This window comes from Acipenser ruthenus, chromosome 1, assembly GCF_902713425.1.
Source record: "Acipenser ruthenus chromosome 1, fAciRut3.2 maternal haplotype, whole genome shotgun sequence".
In the NCBI taxonomy this organism is placed as follows: domain Eukaryota; kingdom Metazoa; phylum Chordata; class Actinopteri; order Acipenseriformes; family Acipenseridae; genus Acipenser; species Acipenser ruthenus.
Window position 1 is genome coordinate 29805026 of NC_081189.1, and position 25195 is coordinate 29830220.

General features: G+C 37.5%; 1 protein-coding gene across 5 annotated transcripts in view; it reads right to left on the minus strand.

The window, feature by feature from the left end:
- The window catches only part of LOC117420538 (A-kinase anchor protein 2), a 165847-nt gene that overhangs the window by 70154 nt on the left and 70498 nt on the right, over positions 1-25195 (minus strand). For all 5 annotated transcript variants that reach the window (XM_059023358.1, XM_059023376.1, XM_059023354.1 and 2 more), the window contains 4 exons: positions 5647-5761; positions 4874-4895; positions 3578-3679; positions 1237-1950 (listed from right to left, as the gene is read on the minus strand). In XM_059023358.1, the coding sequence (XP_058879341.1) occupies positions 1237-1950; positions 3578-3679; positions 4874-4895; positions 5647-5761 (953 nt within the window). The remainder of the gene's footprint in view (positions 1-1236; positions 1951-3577; positions 3680-4873; positions 4896-5646; positions 5762-25195) is intronic.

The window sequence follows — 25195 nt, forward strand, 5'->3', positions numbered from 1 at the left end:
CTATGACATTTGTCAAGCATTTTTAATGCAATAGCATAAAGTATAGCCTCAGTTATGCACAGAAAGAAAAGAGTTCGGAACAATTGTGCAGCTGGATAGCTCTAATTGGCAGTTACTTTGCTGATGGGTCTACCTAAAATAGAAGTTAAATATCTCAGATTCTCAACCCATAGTTTTTGTTGTTGTTCATTAAAAAAGGACAGCAGACGTCCTCAAGAAGAAAAAGCCCACTGTCAACCTCATAGTAAAGACCTTTAGAAAAGCAGTTTTAAAACCCAAATTAAATCCAGGTATTGAAAGCACTTAAAAGTGATTTTATATTAGAAGCACTTCTCCAAAATTGTGAATGTCTATTCAATGGCCTCTTTATAAACACATTAAAATACAACAGCATACTTTAAAATAAACCTCTACTATTCATATGTTAGAAAAAATAGGCACAATTACCAAAAGGCATATGGTATTAAATAAATCAAAGGTATCTAGCTTAGTTTAAGTATATTGACATGTATTTTTGTTAGTTTGTTTGTGAACAGTAGATAACTTCAGTTCTGTAAACAGGGCACTCCAATACTGATGAAATGCCCAGATCTGAGGGTACTGCTTCAAAATCTGCATAAGGCCACTGGACAAATGTAAGCTACAGAGATTAAATAAAAAATGGCAAGTGTCTGAACAACTTCTAAGAATGTAGGTAATCTAGAGTGAAACACATCTTTCAAACCACACAATTCTTGAAACCACAGAAGCTATAGTATAATATATAGATGAATTGTAAGGAACTATTTAATTAATGCTTTTAGAAATTAAATTAGATCCAGGCTTTAGACCAGTGTGGCTCCTTTGCCAAGTATTCCTGCATTTTCTTTAAAAATGCTGGGTTCTTTTTGCAATATATAAATAACTATCAATAAATGAACCATAAATACCCCTCCTCAGTACAAACTTATTTATATCATTAATTTATATAAATTAAGAATGAAAACCTGCACTCCAAGTCCCCCCACCCCCCCCTCCACCCCCACCCTTGGTGTACATTGTACAGTACTTCACTGGATTTTGGCCATAGAGAGGTCATAGAGAGAGAATAGTGTGCCTTCCAGGTCACGGTAGTAGAGATGCTATTAGTACAAGGTGAGGTTAAGGTAGAAGGGACTAGAGAATGTGCTCCTAGGAAGGAAAGTGGAAGTGGTCACATGACAGTACAGCACCGACAATGCTTTTTCTTTTGAATACCTGCTTGTGGTGCCTCCTTGGCCAAGCTTTCGTCTTTGCCTTCCGAGGAAGGTTCGGTAGTGTCAGACAGTGGACACCCAGAGACCAGGTCAGCAGCATTGCCATCCATGGTGGAAATATCGGTAACTGTCTTCTCCCTCAGAGACTTCTCATCGTCTTCATCAATAAGCACAATCTCAGCCTTGATGGTTCCGTCGTAGCCAAGCAGCTTCTTTGTTTCCTCTTCATCCTCCACGTTGTGGTACCCCATAAAGATCATAGTCACAGGTTTCTCTGAGGTGGCATCAGGTACGTCGGTCACTTCGTCAAAACCGTACTTGGGATTCCCAAACCCTCCCTTTTCTGGGTTGCGCACCATCTCCAGCTTGGCTTCCTTATGAACCATCTGTTCCTTCTGCTGGCCCAGATTGCCACTGCCAGTGGTGGCTGGGGCCCTGGGAGATACAGCCCCCCTCTCAGAGGCCCCGATGGTCTGTGACTGCCCAACCCGATGGATAAGTTCATCTACGTCAGAGGCGCTCCAGGGGTGAACCCCATTTTCCATGGTTGTTGTGCCTACTCCTGAGCGGGCCTCATACACTACTTTGGTGCCGTCATCGTAGACTTTGACTCCTCTCTGGTGGATCCATTCTGGACTTACAGCAGAGGTGGAGAGGATTTTGGTCTCTCCCGTCTGTTTGTCTTTCTCCACACTGATCTCCATGGCATACATTGCTTCAACAAAGAAAAACAAAAAGTTACTTTTATACATTTGCATCATTCTTAGCCCATACATTGTAGGGTACTTGATATAAACAGTATTGCATGAGCCATTCTGGCCCTGCTCAAACAGCACTAGCGTCTTTACAATAAGATAATAATTAAAAGTTTTGTTCAGACATACATTCTGAGTAGACAACTCTAAATTGGATGACTGGGCAAAGTAAGTAAAAAATACATAATAATAACAATACATAATATACAATAAGTCATAATTAATTGTGGTTCTGTAAATGTATTAATAAATGTACTGCCCTTTAGATTTTAGCTATATCAGCAACAGGAGGGACAGGCTATGCAAGTTCCAGTGCCCAGGGACTAAGGCAAAATAGGCCATGCCACCTTTAATAAAATATATTACTCCTGGTACAGGACAGTTTTAGGGCATTTATTTTTGTCTTTAGTCCGTGTATGCTGTCCCCAGAGCATACTTACATAGTTAGTTATACTGATAATATATTACAGGTAAATTACAGGTAAATATATATACAGTACTTTAAAGATATTATAAACATGTCACTAATACTGGTTATCATTTACACAATTCTTCAAACATCATAATAGCAAAAATGTCATATAATCCAGGTAAAGCATTACATTTTAATCAGCCAAGTGGTTCAGTTTTTGATTTCACAGAGAACTGTTAAAGGTTTAACATTAATTTATTTACTTTACTGAGCAAGTTACCTGTAAAGGGTCACTACATATCATCCTAAAACACTTAAATGTGCTATATTCAGTAATATAAAAAAAAGAAAAAAACAAAAATTAAATGTCTTGAGTCTTCTTGAGTCTTGACAACTGTCTTGAGTCTTCCCCAGTGCCTTCACTGTGTATCATTCTTGGTGTAATATTCTGATGTTTTAGTGTTAAGGTTATTTATAGAGAGTGCAGCAACAATAGTGGATTCACCATAATATATGGATATATAGACACTTATTAGTATTTCTGCCTGAAGATACTGTCTGCAGCACAAAGAGACTCCTTCCGTCCATCTATGTGACACTTCATAGAAATGTAACTGCAGGTCACAGGTCCATGTAAAGACCACATTAAGTAAACATAGGTCTATCATACAATATTGGATATTATTCAGAAGATAATGTTATATTTAATTAATACAATACATTATCATTTTCAATTCTACAGTGTCTACAGAAGAATTCAAAACCTTTATTAAAGCATGTAGAGGCACTTTAACAGCAGTGTTTCTGTTTTATAACTTAAGAGTTAAATTAAGGTAGGGTAACCGTGTGGACATAGAGCAACAGTTTTGTTTCAATGCAGGCAACATGCGATTACAAATAGTATATCAAGTAGAATGACCAGTACAACATAATTTTATACATTTCTGTATATGCTTTATCAAAAGCATGCAACCAAGTTCACACATTTGACCACCGTCTATTGTTTCTGGCATGAGTGCGGGAGTCATGCACACAGAGCACAGTTTGTTTAACACGGACCAGCCTAAGGAAGAGCATGTCATGTTGACCTAGACTGGTCCCACACAGTTACTCCTAATCACGGTCTCTACTCAGGTCAACTCCCAACCGGCTGATGTACAGTCACACAGACTTACCAGCCTTCATTGGGAGTCTGTCGTCCCCAGAAGCCACCTCTGCTGTTTGGGAGTAAAGCTCAGGGAGGTCAGGGATCTGGGAGTAAATGTAATTCACTGCATCTGTCGGTGGAGTGGAGAAGAGGAAGTAACATCAGACCCAGCATCATGAGCCCCTCTCCCCTCAGTGCTTAGGCAGCAAAAGCCTGTGACAGTGTATTAAAGGAAACAATGGACCCCAGCAGCCAGGGGGATTCCCACTGAATAGGGGGATAAAAGTAAGCAAAGTGCAGAGTCACTGCCTTGTGATTGGAGTTCAACAGTCTAGCTGAGCCATGAGGGAAATGGTCCAAGTTGCTCATGTACTGCAGAATCCGACCCCTGGGTTAAAAAGTGACACGTTTCTAGACTTTTTTTCCTTGGTCTGGTGTTTAAATTCCATTTTAAACACCAGACCATTTGCAAATTAAATTAATACAATGAAAAAACTGCATAACAAAAGAGGGTCTTACTGTACAATGCAGCCTATCAAGCTGGAATTTGATTGTTTTAGATGTTTTTAACAGCTTTTGTTTTGTTGTTTTTGCAGCAGAGGACAAATTAAGAGTCTGCGCTTAAACTATTATGTTGTGATCTTGACATAATAAATGGGTTGTTAGCTGACATTGGTCTTTCTAATCATAAACTAGAATGGAAACCTGTTTGCTGTTTACCATGCCATGATTACCCACATGACTGGCTGTTGACAATCTGAGCTCTTCCAGACCTAGCCTTTAGGCAGATGTTATGAAGGGCACTTTAAAAGCAGAGTTCAAGGAAATTGTGGTTAGAGTAACTAAGAGAACTGCATCCTCTTTACGCCAGAATAAACAGTCAGTTCAGACCCTAATTGCTGTCATAGCTCCTTCCCTGATTTTGACCAAAATCAAATGTATGACACATGGCACCACAATGTATGTGTGTAATTTTTTTAAAATTTATTTTATAATTATTTGCTGTCTGCTTCCATAATGCTGTTACAATCCCCAGTATGAATCGCAAATGTTTTGTTGTTATTTTGTAATAATGTTTCTATTCCTGAAGATAATGTAAAAATAAATCCCTACAGATTCATTATGCATTCAAGTGAAACACCACAGAAACAGATGCTGATGCGTTTGAATTCATATGAACTTGTGTCCTTACTGTGCACTACATCTTGTATTATCTTATTTAAGAATGCACTGCAAAGGTCTGTTAGTCATGCTCAACGATATTTCAAACAAGTAAAATGTTTAGTACTGCTGTGCAACAATTCAAAAGAAAACAGGTACACACCTCCATCTTGCTTCTTGAAACTCTGTAAGGAACCAAAAAAATAAAAACGTTTTGATATATCTTAACAGCCTAAAATGAACACAGCAATAAAACTATCATAATCTATGAAAGCTTAACAGTGGTTTTGCATACATCAGCAATTGTTAAAGTAGAGATGACTTTGTCTACACACATTTTCAATCTTGCTATCTGTAGCAATTGCATTAGCTTTTTGAACAACCATAATATATTACATTTGGTTTTCCCCTTCCTATTCTGTATACATATGGTTCAGACATATTGGATATAGGATAACTAGTGGTGAACCATCATCTCTTTTTTATACACTGCAATATAAAATAGGAGTCCATCAGCTGTATACCCTTATAAAATTCACTAACTATGTTCATTGTGACAAAGCCACGTGGCACAGTATGTAAGAGTTATTTTTAAGATGTGACAGAACTAATGAACTGGGAGTTGTACATTTGTTTCCTGAGGACACAACATGACTCAGTCCTGAGACTATCTTGCATTGAGGCTGAATTACAAGGACTACAGTAAACAGCTTTTCTGACCATTTCTGACCATTGACCATTTGGTGAATGAACAACCTCAGCCTGTTCCCAGTGGACATCCCAATGGGGTGTATCAAGTCAATGAGACAAACTAAATCATAAAAGATTCCCAAACACAATATTGAATTACTTAATTGGCAAGTAATACATAGATGTTTTCATCAAGATTCTGATAATCCCAATGGTAATTCTGGCAGTGGTGGCGATTTCTCTTACCTTTTGCAGGTCCTCAATGGATTTCTCTGTCTCTCTGAGCTTTTCTCTGAGAATCTGTTCTTTGGCAGAAATCTGGGATTCTTCCCTCTCAAGTTGATCTATTTCTCCCTCCAGTCTAAAATACAAACAGAACGAGAGAGTTAGATTAATGTTTGTCATGTCTTTATAGAGTGGCTATATTCACTGCTGGGTTCAAATAAACACATTGGTTTTTAAAACAAAAATACACACTGCCACATAGATAATAATGCAACTGCTGTTATTTAAATAAAGGTTAAAAAAAAGAGTTCTCTGACAAACATTTCAAGAATTCTTTACAAGTGTCTTTATCTGAGAATGTCGAATGTTGGCCTTTTGAGAGAGTTGCATGTGGATGGTGTTGTAGCTACATTCAAATGATGACTTGCAGGTATTATGAATGTAATGTCCAATAATCATGGCTCACAATATTATATAAAGCAGGGACGAAGAGGTATTTCTTGCACAGTATGTGTTTATTAATGCCATGTGCAATATGGAGACTGGTAAGTATGTTTCCAAGTGTCGAAGCACTTAACGGTGTTTCCCCATTACTATAAACTGTTAAAAAAACAAGTTTGGAAAGTAGTGTCATTTACCCCGGTAGCAAATTGTGAGTCAACTGTTTCCTTAAATGGAATGTAAATCTCGACCTGTGAGGGTGCTAAGTAACGTGAACCGAGTACCCTGGACTGTTTGGCCTGCCACTTCATTCCTAGGGTTAAAAGGAAGTCGGTCATCTAGAAAGGGGGCGGAGCTTTGGTGCACTAACCCATCGACCCGGAAGGGAAATTATGTGGCAGCCGTGGTTTGGAGGAGCATCTGCAATCGTTTACCAAGGGGTCATGTGTGACGGTACAAATAGGGGACGAAGCGACGTAATCTGTTCCTTCAGTTATGGTTACAGACGACCTGGAAGGACCAGTGTTATGGAATATATCGTGGGTGTTGTGTTTGTTTCGTTTGTTTTGTCTTGTCTGAAAATACTGTTTGTTATTGTTCTATCATGGGAGCAATTTTCTGCAATGATTACCAATTTACATGAAAGTGCATTGACAAAAGTATTTGTTTTTAATTCTGGGGAGACCTTTCGGAAAGTAGAGGTATATCAAATTACTGTATGTTATATTAAATGCTTTACTTCAGGTAGTTTTTTTAATTATATTTACATCCGGCGTTTAAGGTATGTTGGCTTAACATAGGGTAACAGAAGATAGTGATTAATGATTGAATTTCAATCTCCAGGTTCAGAGAACACTGCACTGTCAGCAATGTCAAAAGAGACATGGTTCCGTTAATGGAGAAGATGAATAGTGAGAGAGTTCATAATGGAGTAAAGAAAAAGTATTTACTACAAATAAATGTCAGGAAACAACAAATAAACATTGAGCACCAGAGCCAATGCAATGCTCCCTGTAGAATCCCCAATGAAGACTGACAACTTCGCACAGCCAGGACGCTGTGAGCTCCCTCGACTGTATGAGTCGCCTTGAACATGACATGGACGTGCTTTTACTACCCATTTACTAGCTTTTTTTTTTACAGTGCAAGTAAAATGCCATACATGACAAGGAGCTGCAATACAAGCTTCCAAACCCTGTATTGCCCCATGTGCCTCAAACATGACCATGCTTGACAGGTAGTTCAGCTACCATACCCACCCCATTCACTGCCTGACTGCAAGACTGCTACAAAGATCTAGTGGCAACTGTGATAGTGTTTTACCCATTATTTTTTATTGGCCAGTAACACCGTCTGAGACTCAAGTCTCGCACAGTGACAAACATTAGAGAGCTCAATGTCATTATATGTGATTATTAGCACTCTGTGAGTATAGATACCCCAGATTAATATTAACATGACTCACTGGGAACTGAGTCATGCTAGACAAAGCTACTTGTGGAACGAATACTAAGTTGCATTCTGCAATCTGGTTGCCCGCAGTGAGATCCGATGTTCTAAACTAATAATCTAAAGGACACCTACATTAGTATAGATCAATACAGCCCAAGTCTTGAAGTTAATCAAGACCTGTGCTGCCTATCAATGGTCAACACATTACATCTTTAACATCTTCATGTTGCATACAGACTAAAAACAAAACAAGGTATCTTATTTTAAAACATGACATTTGATAAAAAATAGGTTAAAAAAAAGTTTCCATGCCTAACTCTCAATAAGTCTAATTCTGGTACCTCAGCAGTGTCTCTGGGGTCAAAGCATATTACTGGCTACAAAGCATGTCAATCAAAATGGGAAGCAGCTGGTTAGTTATGGAAAGACAGCGAACAGTAGTTCCTGAATTAATATACAGTGCCTTGCATAAGTATTCACCCCCCTTGGACTTTTCCACATTTTGTAGTGTTACAACCTGGAATTAAAATGGATTTAATTGGGATTTTTACCATTTGATTTACACAACATACTTAACACTTTGAAGGTGCAAAATATTTTTTATTGTGACACAAAAGTTAATTAAACAAAAAAAGACATTTGTTGGTTGCATAAGTATTCACCCCCCTGAGTCAATACTTGGTAGAAGCACCTTTGGCAGCAATTACAGCTGTGAGTCTTTTTGGGTAAGTCTCTACCAGCTTTGCACATCTGGATCCTGCAATTTTTGCCCATTCTTATTGGCAAAATTGCTCAAGCTCTGTCAAGTTGGATGGGGACTGTTGGTGAACAGAAATTTTCAAGTCTTGCCACAGATTCTCAGTCGGATTGAGGTCTGGGCTTTGACTGGGCCATTCTAAGACATTCAGGTTCTTGTTTTTAAACCACTCCAGTGTAGCTTTGGCTGTGTTTTTAGGGTCATTGTCCTGCTGGAAGGTGAACCTCCGCCCCAGTCCCAGATCTCTTGCAGACTGAAACAGGTTTTCCTCTAGAATTTCCCTGTATTTGGCTTCATCCATCTTGCCCTCAATCCTGACCAGTTTCCCTGTCCCTGCCGATGAAAAGCATCCCCATAACATGATGCTGCCACCACCATGCTTCACCGTGGGGATGGTGTTCTCAGGGTGATGAGCAGTGTTGGCTTTGTGCCACACATAGCGTTTTGCGCTAAGGCCAAAAAGTTCAATTTTGGTCTCATCAGACCAGAGAACCTTTTTCCACATGTTTGCTGTGTCTCCCACATGCCTTTTGGCGAAATCCAAATGGGATTTAATATGGGTTTTTTTCAGCAATGGCTTTTTTCTCGCCACTCTTCCATAAAGCCCAGCTTTGTGGAGCGTCCGGGTTATAGTTGTCCCATGGACGGTTTCTCCCATCTCAGCTGTGGATCTCTCCAGCTCCTTCAGAGTTACAATTGGCCTCTTGGTTGCTTCTCTGACTAATGCCCTCCTTACCTGGTCACTGAGTTTTGGTGGACGGCCTTCTCTAGGCAGAGTCGCGGTTGTGCCATATTCTTTCCATTTTTTAATAATGGATTTAACGATGCTCTGGGGGATGTTCAAAGTTTGGGATATTTTTTTATAACCCAGTCCTGGTTGGTGCTTCTCCAGAACTTTATCCCGGACTTGTTTTGATAGCTCCTTGGTCTTCATGATGCTGTTTGTTTAGATATGCTCTCTAACAAACTCTGGGGTCTTCCAGAAACAGGTGTATTTAATCTGAGATCATGTGACACTTTAATTGCACACAGGTGGACTCCATTCAACTAATTATGTGACTTCTGAAGGCAATTGGTTGCACCAGAGCTTATGGGTGTCACAGCAAAGGGGGTGAATACTTATGCAATCAAGACTTTTCAGTTTTTTATTTGTAAATATTATTGAAAAATATGTAGATTTTTTTCCCCCACTTCGACATTATGGACTATTTTGTGTAGATCAGTGACAAAAAAATCCTTATTAAATCCATTTTAATTCCAGGTTGTAACACTACAAAATGTGGAAAAGTCCAAGGGGGGTGAATACTTATGCAAAGCACTGTAAATAGATGTTGGGAGATTCATTTACACAACATACACAGTAGGTTTGCTTTGATACTTCCACATAAATGCCTTCTGCCAGCACCAGAGTTTATAATGAAAATCTCAACATCCATTAACATATTCTGGACTTGCTGTAGGAAAACAAAATAGAAAATCAATATTGAAGTACAGCCTGGAAGCCCTTGCCATGCTGACTATGTCACACTCAGGTCAGGAAACTTTATACAGAGGGTACTTGGAATCAATTGTCTGGTAATAGGGAAATTGATTATATAGTCTTGTTATGTAGTAATCTGTGTTAGAATAATCAAACTATCCAAGCTGAGGCAAGCTGCCATCAGCATCAGCATCTGTTCTCACCTCAACATTGAATTTCATTTGCACTTATCAACACTTGCAAACGAGGGCATAATACACTGAATAATAAGGTCTAGATACTGTAGGCATGGGACAAGAGGAAGAATGGTGCATCTTTATTATTGTTGAGTACAGTCAAATTTCATGGGCAGCAATAGTATGCATAAGACATTTTGATTTAATAGCACTGCCAGGTGAAGTGGATGACTGGCACTCTGTGAACGACCCTTGTTGACTTTGTCACTTCACAAGGGAAAGGTAAAAATAAGTATGCATCTGCAATTATAAATGATGAGAGAGTCACTACTAAAAATGCCTTATATACCATTGTAATTCATGTCTGTTTATAAGGAGAGGATGAGGGCATTCTAAGTCCCAAACTTTGATTTGAAAAATGAGAATGATTTGATGTTAGGAGAAAATCGCATATTAGGCTGCTCTAATTTATAGAGTGGTGTTGTAGGGTTAGTGTATAAAGAGTATATGCATCCTTTTCATAGGTATATATATTTTACATTATAGGATTATGGAAAACTTGAATCTTATTTGAATCCAGTCTCTAATTCTTACTAATTGTGAAATCAACAACAATAAGCTCACATTCCCTGGCAAACTCACCTTCACAATCCACTAGGGAAGTTCATGAGACACATTTTTTTTAACAAGCCTAATGAGTTGCTGTTGTACCTATGAAATATGTAACATAAATAATAAAAAAAAATCTTTCAAGTTGTTTTTGGGGTTTATTTTAATGATGTTAAAATCTATATCATTAAAATATCCCCCTTTTTTGTTTAACCAGGAAGAGAATCATTGAGATGGGGTTTAACATTAACAGTCTTGTATACCTTCTCCAACACCAATTTGGTCTATTGAGCCATGAAGTATAGAACACTTGAGCGTGATGATGTGAGTTCTCTAGATTACATACAGTACCTTGAACATTGGAAGAAGCTGCTTTTCAAGTATCATGTAGGCAATATACTATAATAAATATGTATTTAAAAATGAGCTTGCAAAAGACAAAGTGGGCAGTATAGGAGTGTGCCGGTTCTCCGAAGTGAAATGTTTCCATGGTTTAAGTATAGGCAAGGGGTTGGTGGATTTATGGGAGGGACCATGTACATTACACCCACTACCAATGTCTTCTGACAATTGCTATTGAAAATGTGCAGCCTATTAGCTCCAAGTGATGTGTCATGTGTTAGCAAGGAAGTCTGTTTTGTACACCAGCACACGTTGTTCTTACATCTAACAGTAAAGTGCCCACAGGCATTCTGTGGTACATAGGCAGGTCTCATAGGGCAATAAAACACAGCATACTGTGCTCCCCGCTCTTGCAAAACTTAATGGGTATTCATTGAGATCTATATCTTATTTGTAAAGAAATCCTAGTATCAGAAGACCTTTTGTACACAATATTTCCATTTCCTACACAGCTACTAAGTAAGCAGTCTTTCTCTAAACAGGAGTGTCTGTTGGCTATATATCACTCTATAATGTATTTATATCCAAAGATGAACGAGGTAGGTCAATAAAGAAAGCGGCTTGAAGTGTTTCTCTATGATTGTTGCAGATACTGTTATATAACTGAGTTGATCCTTGAGTAGGATGAGCCTGGCCCAGTTAGAAAGGAGAGAAATGTATTCTCAGCGGGACCATTTATAGGTTATTCTTAACAATCCCAGCCAATCAGGAAACTACAAGCATGGTAAAATGCAAGATATTTCTTAGCCTCCTCCCTCACGTGCTTCCTGCCATTGTTTTGCTCAGAGGTTACATGGTCAGTAATAACAATCACTCCAATTAACTGAGTCTTCTCACGGCTGCAATCATATTGTTAATGGACTTGAGAGTCAAGGGCAAATGTTGTGTCAATAGTGGAGTAAATGAAATGTGCTATAGAAAAAATACACGAGACAGGATTGTGTATGCTTATAAATAAATTTGTATTATGTTGAAGGGATGCAGCTGTGTGGGTATGCTTGAAACTAGTACAGGTTTAGGTGCATATTATTATTATTATTATTATTATTATTATTATTATTATTATTATTATTATTATTATTATTATTATTATTAATAATAAAGGAATGACTACAAATGCTGTTCAATGCATTTACCTTTTATTTTGTTGCAAATGTGTTGGTGCTTCACGTCTTCTTTTACATTAATTCTGGATATGCACATCTTTCAGCACTATAGCTAAACAGCTGCATCCTGGCACCTGTGCTATTAACCACACTCATGCAGCTAGACCATTGGAGTGAATCGAACTACAACACAGGAACCAGGAAGCAGCACCTATTTGTTTACAGTGTTGCCTTTTATATATCTGCAACCCAAATAAAGAATAAAAAACAAAGCAAAGAACAACAAATTTCAACAGAAGACAGGTGGGACATTTGCACAACAAATTTACATCAAATTAACTAGACAATTGCTTTTGTTCAATCGTTGTCCATCCTTAATGCTGAAGCTACAGTAGTGGGAGGTGGGGGTAAAAGTACAGTGGTTGTGGTGCACATGAATTATAAAGCTGGGGTCAACCACAGGATTCAGCACATTCTTGACCTTACTCTACAGCTTAAGTATGGGCCATGATTTATCAATGGGAAAACAACTGGGCCCCTGTGAGTAAAATCTAAAGTGAAAGTGTTTTATGACAGCATGCCATGTGCAGAAACAGACCCTTACAATGAATTTGAAAAACACTGCTTACTGCACCAAGAGTTGCATGAGGATGTTTAATGTTGACCCATGAGGCAAGAAATATACACCTGGGTCTACTTAGGTATACTATTTTATTTATTTTTTTTACTGTTTTTACAGTTATTATCATTTTTCTCTATTTGTCTTTACCTAATTTTCAGCTTGTTTGGCGAATCCTACATTGACATTGAACAATGTACCTCATTTCCTCATGCCAGTGAGTCCTTTTGACTGTTCTAGCTGGCTCTCTCAGCAATTGGTATTTCCACTGGTTTGATTTGAAATGCTGCCAGGCAGAGATCAGTACTGGAGTTTGCACTGTGGTCTCTCCCTGTAGATTTTAAAACCGTACTGTACCAAATGTCTATCTACTTTGACAAATATATTGCTCAAAGCAGGGTCAAAGCCAGGTTGCCAAGCTGATACATCATAGAAAATGATAAATACTGAAGCAACATAGAACAATATCCTAAAATACTGAGAAAGGAAATTGTAGCATTGTAAGATATAGAGGCATAGTAAAGACTAGTAAAGACTAATAGAAGCAAAGTAAAGATTGTAAGTGCCAGGAATGACAATACAAATTCAGTTTAAAAGGGTATGGTATAACGTGTTACTGTATACAACAATACAGTTTAAACATCTGCATAGGTCATTTCACAGGAAGAACCATAGGAGGCTGTGTGGTCCAGTGGTTAAAGAAAAGGGCTTGTAACCAGGAGGTCCCTGGTTCAAATCCCACCTCAGCCACTGACTCATTGTGTGACACTGAGCAAGTCACTTAACCTCCTTGTGCTCCGTCTTTCGGGTGAAATGTAATTGTAAGTGACTCTGCAGCTGATGCATAGTTCACACACCCTAGTCTCTGTAAGTCGCCTTGGATAAAAGCGTCTGCTAAATAAACAAATAATAATAATAATAACCATTTAGATTTACAAGCCTCAATTATAGTTCTAGTTTGCCATCTTGTGGAATAATAGAGAAATGCATATTAAAAAATCCCAAATACCTATTATGGAAATCTAGAAAAGGAATATTACAAAAACTTTGGTGACCACATATAACTGCAAGCTGGTCAAACAGAATTACACTAGATGGATGTTGTCTTTAATAGCAGTATGAGTTGCATATTGGATTGGCTCAGTATTCTAACCACCACTGTGACCTGACTGTAATATGAACTGTCACAGACAGTAGATAGTCTGTACACAAAGCCTTGGCTGCTGAATCTCCTCACATATCACACTGAACGTAACATTCAGAGCGTTGCTATGCTATCACATAATGTGGTAAAACCTGAAGGTTCCCAAAAGAGGGACATTCAGGTGGCTGGAACTCTGAAGAGCAGAAACTACAGGACAGTTCAATCACCCAGTATTTATTGTATTATTATTATTATTAGCCAGGATATGTCAGTAATGTTAGTTTGTATTTTTAATTATACAACTTTCTTTTTAATTATGCTGTTCGTAGTTCACAATATTATATGTGATTAACCTCATGTTTGAATATATAGGGACATATTTTTAAAGGAAATACAAAATAAACTTATTAAAGAGGAAAAATATTGAACCATCACATTTCAAGGCATTTTCTTTATTCCCATTAGAGAAATGTGAATAAAACCTGTCTGTACATACCATGACTATAGTTTAGTGATGACATCATCCTAGGCTGTAAGATTCCCACACCTAGTTACAGTTCCTGTCCTCATATCCCACTTCCTCTCTGGATAAGTCATTATCAGCAGCCTCCACTGATTACCATGTTTAGGAATGCACTACTGGTCAATATGTCATCAGCTCCAGTTTAAGCTGGATATTCAAGGGCTGACAGTAATATACTGCAGACAAACACACACAGATCTGACAGCTTGGTTTCTTAACTGTAAATTATCTTTAAAATCAATTGGTATTTTGGCTTTTACTGATTGTTTTGTAAATGGTACAAAAATGTTAGTACTTATTGGCATAGTGTATTTTACAGGACAGTAATCCGTCACATCGCCGACTGCGGTGGGACCAGAGTGAGGGCAGATATGTAAAAAGTCGGATGAATGAATCCTGTTTTAAATGCCATTATACACAGCTGTAACAATTACTATATTCACACAATTATTGTTTTGATATTCAGATTTTATTAGGGAGCTCCCTTAAATCACTTGTTTAGAAAGATACAGGGTATTAATGCTTGTTACAGAGTAGCTGTCGTGTGGGTGCGTGCATTCGCTGTTGAGTGACAGGCAGGAGATTGAGACAGGTTGAAGTTGACACGCTCTGTAGGCGAACAAGATTTATTTACATATCAACACTGAACAGCTCATGTGAAACTGCCAGCAATGTCATCGCACAGAGTACATACGACACAGTGTACGAAAACTTTGTTAGGATCTACAATATATGAACTAATCTTCTCTGTTCAATAATAAACTAACGTTGCGGAAGAGGTTGATCATGGCAGATAAACGGTTAGGGCAGATATGTGACGGATTACTGTACTTTAACTAAATTCACTGCATGTTACATATTGTAGCACAAAACAGGGAATCTTTATATATATATATATATATATATATATATATATATATATATATATATATATATATGAAAATACATAACATAATTTATTGTGCATTATACATTCATTTAATAGCTTAAGCATGTCTTGGTATGTGATCTGCATAATGTTGGAAGGTCTCCTAAAGGCAATTCATTTTCCAAAAGAAAGTATGCAGTGCTAAAGCTATTAATACCCTTGAGATTCAAACTGTGGATTGAGATCTACTGCCAAGGTTGGCAGTGGACATGTTTCACTGATACAGTAGGCAGAACATAAGAAACGTCACAAACAATAGGAGACCATTTGGTCCATCGTAGTAGCTAATTAATTAATTACAGAACTTTGCCTAGTTGGTCCTTTTCAAGTGCCAATGATTCAGCATCAACAGGCTGCACTCGATCTGATTGAGGTCAGTCGATTGAATGGGGCGTTATCAAGGAAAAATCATCCCATAGGAATGGGCCAGTAGGCACCTACTAGCCTCCCAACAGGTAGACTAGGTTCGGATCAAGCGCTTTAATGGACGTTGGCTGTAGTAGCCGCTAGAGGGCGCTGAAAAGCGGTGTTGAAATAATAGTAAAAATGACTTTAATAGTAACACAGTTAGGTTTAGGGGTTGAGATTAGGTTTAGGGTAGAGATTAGGTTAGTTGTAGGCATTAGGTTTAGTGGCAGGGGTTAGATTGAGGGGTTAGTTGCTGATTAGGGTCAACTCTTTAGGATTTAAAACCCTTCAGTCTCTGCTAACCTCTCTTTGTTCTAGGCCAAATGGATGCATTTCCTTCAACCGACTCTTCATTAGTACATAATAAAACCTCCTCATCACCTCCATTGATGTGACTCTACACTTTTGACGAGATACTCAAGCAATCTACTATGAGTTTACACCGAAGTCAAGGTCTGTCTTGTGTTCAAATCCTACATTTTTCTCCCCGGCATGTAACACCAACATTTGCCAATTTTAAAAGCTTGCTAATTACTCCCCTATCTTGGTCACTTATGTGTTTAAGAAAGAGCAGGAGTCTTAGCATACACCCCTGTGACACCATGCTGAGTACAATGCCCTTACTAGAAGTTACTCCCCTTACTCTGCTTCTCTGCTTTTGCTGTTTTAACCCGCGTGTGTGTACTAACCTAGAATTAACATTTATTTGAATGTAAGGATTGGTTTTCCCTGCAGAACTATTTCAAAAGCTTTTTGAAAGTCCAGATATATTCTGTCATAAGCTCTGTTTGTATCCATCCTTGCAGTAAGTCTAGACATCCATTGCTGAATCCATGTTGGTTGTAACTTAACAATTCTTAAAATGATTTAAGAAAATGTATTTGTCAGTTGTTGTGCTAATGGAGACAAGACATAACCAGTTTATGAGTATAAAGGCAGTAGATGCTCCTGGAGGTGCGTATACTCCAGCGCACATCAATTCAGTATGAAGTGGGGGTCTGTGGCAGTGTGCCCTGCCCATGTATTGATTATGTGTCATGTGTTGCGTGTGGTGTGATAATATTGGTGTATAGGTATTGGTGCACAGGATATAAATGGGTCTGTGTAGCATGAGTGATTTATATAGTTGTATTTAGGCACGGGGATTGCATAATCACTTCAAGTGCAGATAAAGTATGTGAGCACGTGATTGCACAAATGAGTTCACGTGCTGGGATTCAAGTGAATAATTAATTAGTAATTGAAACTGTATATATAGATGCACTTTTCACTCACTCGGGGTTGTGTGTTCAGGGCGAAAGAACGGGAGAGAGTGAGGAGGGAAAAACAATAAAATAATAACAATAACAACTGCTACGAGTGCTGGAAGCACCAGCACTGTACTTGTTTAGTGTTCATCCACTGTCTGTTTTGTTTGTCTATTTATTTTGGCCTCAAGTGCCGTGTTCTGTTTTGTTCAAACCTTTTATTTTCTGTGTGGGTAATAAAACACTGAACACCGCAGCGTCTCAGTTCCACCCACTAGTACTGCCTGTCTGTGTGTTTCTTTCTGGCCTGACATCACCCCTACAGCCAGCCTGTTCACAAGGTCAAATGAACGAACATATTACAAACTTAAAAATGTGGTAAATCAGGCCCAAAATATCTTCTTTAAAGTCAAAAAGCACATAAAAGAAATTACAGCAAATAAGTCAAAGAGCCAAAAGAATCAAATTATAATAATTACTGGGTGGCCATATTGGTAAATGTGATTTATATCTCTGTATAAATCACTTGAAAAGGTCTCTCAAAAATAGAAAGAAATCCTGTCCATTAGTTAAAACAATGGGATATCCCTTTGTAACAGGGTTAAACTTTCTTTGCACTTAATGTTTGTTTATTTAAAATGATTTAATATTTGTAATTTTTTTATTGTGCTTTGAATATTTTATATTGGCATGTTTTGAAAGCTTGTGTTAATTTGTGTAAGGAAATTGCAATGTAATTAACCGATTAGTCCAATTGTGTGTAGCAGGATTCTATATAAAGCTTGATTAAGAAGAACGAGGGAGGCCACGGGAGGGCGTTCGCGACAGCAAGCAGCTTGTGTGAGCATGGATCCGGGCTGAGAAGGAACAGCGATGCTAGAAGGTCTGGAAGAGTGCAAGGGTTTTGACAACTGCTACTTTGTGTGTAAAAACAAGGGAGCCGTAGGTGAGGTTTTTAAACTTTTGCCAATTACCAGTTCCTGTTTAAAATAAAGTCCTCTAAGAGTTATCAGTTTAGTAAGTAAGCAATTGCTTGGATTATGTGTGAGCTTTAGATTAATGGGAAAGAAATCAGACCCCCTACAATACATCCATTCACTCATAGTACATGTCAGAACATGCTGACAATAAATCGCAGGTCACGGGAAACACTGAGGCATTCAGTCATAACTACTATTCTACAGTCTTAAATTCAATATATAGTATCCAAAGACTATTGCGCTTGACTTTTAGGCAGCCTGCACCCTAAAGACAGCCAATTCAGTGAAATCCTCTGCACGTTGTTAAGGCTGCAGCACCTAGATATGTGGCATAATGAAACGGGCCAAAATGTACTTAAAAACCATATAGTTGCTGGAGACAAAAACTCAACAACGTAATCAATAGTATCTACAGTAATGAAACTGGTTATTCAACGTATATTTTATTGTAGTTCTATAAAGTTTTGCAGTGGTAGTTGTTTATTATTTTTATATACCCAGTTGTCTCTGTCTCAAGGGATCTTCTTGCCTATCTATGAGTATGTTCTGTGCTATTGAGTAAAGCTACTATATTGAGCTACTGTACACATTAATTGCTGGCTGATCCTATTTTGAAATGCAAAAATACATTTTCAGACAGCAATAGCATAATTTGAACAGCATAAACCTTTTGCTAGTTTTATATTGTTATAGTTCTTTTGTTCTTTACAGAAAATGTGCCTTTGCCCAAAAACATCACTACAGGGTAGCAAATGAAGTGCCATGTTAAATTTCTCATGTGTTGCTAGATGGGATTGCAACAGCAGACACAGAACCCAGGAACAGCTTCACACTCAATTGTAAACTTTAACCTAGCAAAGCAGAATTGCATTGTGAGATGAGCTCTAGAAACTCCAGCTGCATGCTTAAAAAAGCAGAGTCTACACATGGACCATGTATCTGTAGCCCATACTTTACAGGTACACAAGCATAGCTGTTATCTACAGATGACATAATAGCAAGACAGTCAACCAGCTAATATATATATATATATATATATATATATATATATATATATATATATATATATATATATATATATATATATATATGAAAAAATACTGTTTCTATTGGATTCATGTTTGCTATGGTCCCACTTCTCTGTGCTTATCATGCTTGCTTTTTTACACTTGGCTTTATTACACTTCATGAAGGTTCATGCTTGATAAAAAGAGTACTGTACATTCTTTTCATGCACCACAGATTCTTTAATGCTCATGTGAGAGACCTCAGTAGCAGCTCTCACGGCATATCGTCCACTGCACACCATCCTAAATTACAATGTGTAATACGTATAAGGAGTACATTCAGGTTTGGAAATAGACAGGATTCCATCCAATGTCATTCCAGCCAACTAAGTAACCAACACCCTGGTCATATGACAATTCAGTAGTATTCAAGTGTATATTTTTAATTCCTATGTGCATAAACAGTCAGGGAATGGTAATTTAAATTAGCTACTTTTGCAAGCTGGTACACAGAGCAATAACCTTTACTTTATTTAGGTCTGTTTGCTATGAAACCTCACCCTTAGGCATAAATAGGCAAAACTTGGTGAGCAGTAAGAACGGTCTTCCTTCCATTTATTTTTAGGATACCGTTCAGTAGGGTGCAAATATAGCCCGGGAACACTCCCTGTAGCTAATCTGTGTGCCAGGAAAGTTGTTTCTGTGCTTCCACCACCAACACTGCAAGACTTAAACAGAAAAAGAAATTGCCTGCACTGCAAATCAATGACTGAAATTAATGTATAGATTATTTTGTCCTCTAAAAAGTTTCAGTGATCCAAATCACTGGGGGAAAAAAAAAACCTCCAAGAACTATACTGACAGAAGTTGTCATGCAGGATCTAAAATACTTGCCAGACATTCTATGTTGTATTTATTTTTTTAAGATCTTAAAAGTCAACATGCAAGCGTGCAGGGAAATAAAATGACAGCTGCAAACTTAAAAGAAATGCAGCTAAATGCAATCCATGCTAACTTTCAAGGACTGTTGAGCCCAAAGTATGCTTAACAATTTAGATTTTGTTTATAAAAGCTTTAAAAATGTCTACTACAACTGCTCTTTAAATATATTTTAAGTGTATCCCCACCCCCACCCCCATTCACATTCATTACCTTCTAAATTAAACTCATCTTTACTGCTGCCTCGGGTTTCAGTAATTTCAGTAATTTATCAGAGTTCTCTGCAAGCTATAGGCAAAACCTCAAAGAAGACCAAAGCAGTGGTGTCAAAGCAGTTTAAATAACACAACAACAAAAAAACATATATTAGCCAGGTGTGGTTTTACTGACATCTGTGTTGGATGTCATCCATTAATGCTTACTTACTATTTTAAGAACATACCAAAAAGTAACAAATGCATGCTCCCAGGTGTAGGAAACATGCTGGTGCTATTTTCACCCTTTGAACCAAATGTGTGCTTACTATGATTCCAAAACATACTTAAGAAAGGAGACACCCGCCAATTATATGGGGGACCTGTATTTTTTATCCTTCTAACCTTCAATATACTTTGCATTTAAAGTTAGCTGGTAATACTCAAGAAAGACAACCAACTGTTTCTGTAAGCAGACAGGACAAACAAGTGTCCATCCGTGAGCCTACTGCAAAGTGGAGGCAGGGGAGTGGTGCCCACATGAAAAAATAAATAGAATCCAATAGGACCATCCAAAAGTACTACGTTTTGTTAGTTATGTGCTAATCTGTGACTACCTTTGCAGAATTCCAATTCAAATCATAAGGAAATAAGTCAAATAACCTATACTTTAGAATTAAAGATACAAATACATATTTAAATAGCATTATCAGATATCCTGGTTACTTTGTGGCTGATCACAAGTTGAGACTGAACAAAATCATGATTCAATAAAGAGTGAATCTCAAGGCTATCTGGAAAGATACTCCACCGATAAGCAGTATTTCTCGATTGGATATAGTTGATTATATTTTCATGAAAGATATGCATGTCATGTGGCTAAGAATATCTAAGATATTAGATGGTTAGCATTCTGTAGACCCAAATAACCTCTAGAATTCAGTTATCTATTGAAAGAGTTGGAAGTGGAATGCCTCTGATAAGCCAAGAAGGTGATTCACAGATAAGTAGTTTGTCCACTGGGTATTTGTGTAACCAAAATTTACAACCATGTGCATTTTTTCAACACAATGTGCTGATGCTAGTAATCATACAATGATTGCACCACTTCTTATAACATGTTTGAGACGAATTAATTAAAGAAACAATCAACAAGATGCCCATTACAGATAGAAATAGCAGCTTGCAGTTAGACTTGGATTAGATCGCCTGTGTTGAGGTCTACAGCTATGGTCAAAGGTTTTGCATCAGCCTAATTCTGCTTAATAAAGTTGAATGAAACCTGCTGAATAATGTTACGTTAACATATTGAATTACACACCACTTTGTAGTTTTCATATACTTAATGAAAAACTGACAAATGGAAAAAAATCTAACATTTCGACCGGTAGACTTTTGCAATATCATTTTGTAGTTTATTTGATCACATGATGTTAAATAAAAGATCAAAATTATGTTCACATATATATGTATGTCTCAAAACTAAAATTCTAGATGAAACAACACTTTTGCCCATAGCTGTACTCCTGTATTACTTGATGTGCATGGCAGCCTTAGAACTGGCATTGTCTATTTCTAGGACTAAGTATGCCATAGTTCATGCTAATGACTATGCTAACTCTGTGGTATGGACTGACCCAAGCTGACAGACCACAGTATATTTTCCACAAATCATTTTTTTACACGCTACGCTAGGTTTAATTCCTCTTCCTTTTGGGCTAAAGTTGTAATCTCAACATTTGTAAATAATTAAAGGTTTAAAAAAAACTTTACTGCAAGATTGCAATGATGAAAGAACAGAAAGTGGACTCCAAGCACCAACTTTTCCTGATAGCATCACCCTGCTCAAAACAGGAAGTGGTTCAATATTTAGCTACCCTGAAGATCTTCATTCAGACACAAGATTATTACAGCTTCCATGGAAAATTCAGAGTAAGACCTTTAATTGAAACCTTTAAGGAATGGGGTTACAGAGGTTTTGCAAACACACATGTTCTAAAGTAAATCTTCTTTGCATCACCAACTGCTGTGCCACAAACCAGTAACTACATTGTCCACCATACAGAACATCAACACCAGAATTCAATCTCAAGTAGAATGTTACAGTCTAATCCACTCGCTTTGAAAAAGTATATTTTTTGCCAGGTTATGCGTAATACATTTTTTCATTGAGATAGCTGGGCATCAATATGGTGTGCCTTTTTATTTGTAAATCTACCATCAATACATGCCAATGCGTTTTGTGCTCTTACAAGAAAAAATCATCAGAATTCTTAAGTGTCTGAGTTCAGCAAGTTGGTATGGTTCTGACATACCACAGTTATCTTAAATGTATTCTTGTTGTTCAGATGACTTTTTAAAACACAAGGAACCCCTATATAGCCATTAACCCCTGCAACACTGCCCCTAGTGTGTGCAAGAAATACAACAGTAAGAAATCCCAATATTTTTTGCATTGAAAATAATTGAAATATATATTTATGCCACACTAAATAAAGTGGTAATGCAGAACACAGCAGCGACTGACACTTTGTTCAGTGGTCTGTCTCAGTTCCTCCTTGCTTTTGCTTAGTCTCAAGTCTCAGTTATCTCCAGGAGAAATTATATAACTTGTACTGATACATTCCTAGAGTCTAGGTGATGACAGATGAAGCGCCTTCACAGCTGGGGGCTTCTGGACAGGTCACATTCAAGTCTCCAAAAGATCAAGGAATAGACTAAGAAGTTTCAATTAAGCATACACAAATAATATATGAAAAAAAGATGAAGGAACTAGATACCAGTGGTATGCAGAATAATCTAATCCACAACTTGACTGAAGCAATCCTAGCTAAAATATAATGTAGTCTGGAAGGGTCACCTATATTGTCAAAAAAAGTGATTTAGCATCTGATAGAGCAAAACAATCTAAGTAGAAATGAGCCTCAGGAACAGACACCTGCCATAGACACGTCATTTTGTATCCTTTAACAACAGTTTTGCAGTTTTCCACACTGCTAATACACTATGGTAGGCTATACCAGAGTAAGGACCTTTATGTGTCCTTTAGCTGTCCGGTTTTTACCCAACAAATTGTGTACACAAATGCAATCTTTGGAATGCTGTGAAAGTTCGATCTACTCTTAAAAGCCACCAATAAGCAGCCTATCCCTTGAGAACACCATGTCTTTCTCAGGCAGAGTTGGCAGATGCATCCGGTGATGAAAGCACCTCCCTGTTACACCCCATTGGTGGATATGAGTCAGAAAATGTTTCTTCTTTAAATGTGTCAGGAAACAGCTTCATAGCATTACCAGGACTCCTGATGCCTCTGTAGTAGCTGGTGTCTGTCAATTTAAACCTGTTGTGGTCCACCTGTATGTACTATATGTACCAAATTTAAATATAACTATTTATCTAAATCTCTTGTCTGTTTTCTTTAATTTTCTCACATGAAATTAATTTACACCCATCAACGTTATATTGACCTTCCAACACGTGACCTGATTTACTTAACTTTATATAACCCCCAAAAATTATGCTATAGTCACACTTTCTGTAATGGTACCTGTTTTATATATTCCTTTTACTAATAAATGACATGTATTTTCATGTTGCATGTCTCTGAAAGAGAAATATATAAATGAAATGAAGGGACATTTTCCACACAACTTAATATTGAAAGAAAGAGGAAAACCCAGCTCATAATAAATGCTACAAACACTACTTTTTATTTTTTTACAGTCCTTCAAAGGAAGAAAACAAATCTGCTTGGTGCCTTTAAAATAAAATGTAAAGGAAACTAACACAAATCTCAGGAAGTTAGATTGTGCCTTTACTTAAGTACTGTAATATCTTCCCCCACTTAATAGTATCTATCTGCAGCTTATTAGGAGGGCAGAAGCTGTGAACACAAATGCTTCCTTATGTGAAGCACCAAATAGTGCCTCAAATATTAAAAGGCCCTGTGGGTTAAAAACGTATTTTGAGACCTTTTGTTTGTTTGGACTGCACCTACACCACATCACCCTCCACATCCTGACAAGCACCAAATAGTTAGTGTTTGGCAGCAGAAAGGCTGGCAAACCCCACAACAAAGTAAAGCCAGCTTCAGACCGCTTCCTCATTATTCACACAGGCTGGCTGACTGATCGCCGGGATGAGATTCCTAACTCACAGCTTCAAATGAGTCTTTCAAAACAGATGTAAACTTTCATATATAAAAAAGACATAACATATATTTTTGTTTCTATTTTTTAAAAAGTATAGTCCAGAATAGCTATTAAGGTGGGGTAAAATGACAGCATAAAACCATTTTTCATTTGCTGTATATTTTTTAGAATCAGTTAAAATTCCACAACTTGCCTATTGCCTTTAGTGTATAATTTATTTTTATTTTTAAATCCACAATTTAACATATATCTTGCTCTTGGCTTCTTTGATGTTACAAAATGTTTACTTTGTTTGTGCAATGTTGAACAGTTTACTGAATGTAATAGCTCCACTGTATCCAATTGAAATGCTTCACACTAATGTACCTAGCTGCTTAGAAATCTTTAGTAAAATCATTTAGTATATTTTAAACAATACATTTGTATGCCAAGTATCCCAATTGCTAAGCAAATTTGTTCACATGGTATTTTCATCTTGACTTCAGAAGGGTTGATGATTTATCAGGAATTAATATTAATGCATAGTATGCCTCGAGCTTCACATGGCATGAAGTCCATCTATATTTATTGTTCTATACATAGACAGTTAGATCTATTTAGAGGTGATTGCAGCTACCATTTAATTTGTTTTCAGCAGTCTGTCTATGTTGCACGGTGGATCATAAATGTTTATCTCAGAGTGGCTTTAATTTAATCCTTAGCAGGCAGTGGTCCACATCTAAAAAACACCATATTGTTCTGCACAATTGACAGTTTAAAAGAGACCTAAAATGCAGATTATGCGCAGACACTGAGTTAAGCACTGAACCTTGTGGCTCCACTGCAAACCTATATCTCACTTCCTTCTCGGCATCTACTTATGAAAATATTTTCTAGCAATATTCTCATGCAGCTCTGACACAATGCACCTCCACTTCTTAAACATAACACACCCTACACTGGTGCCCACGAATATGGAATCACTATACATTTGTAAGTAATTATTGAACAGCCAAAATATGCTGAAT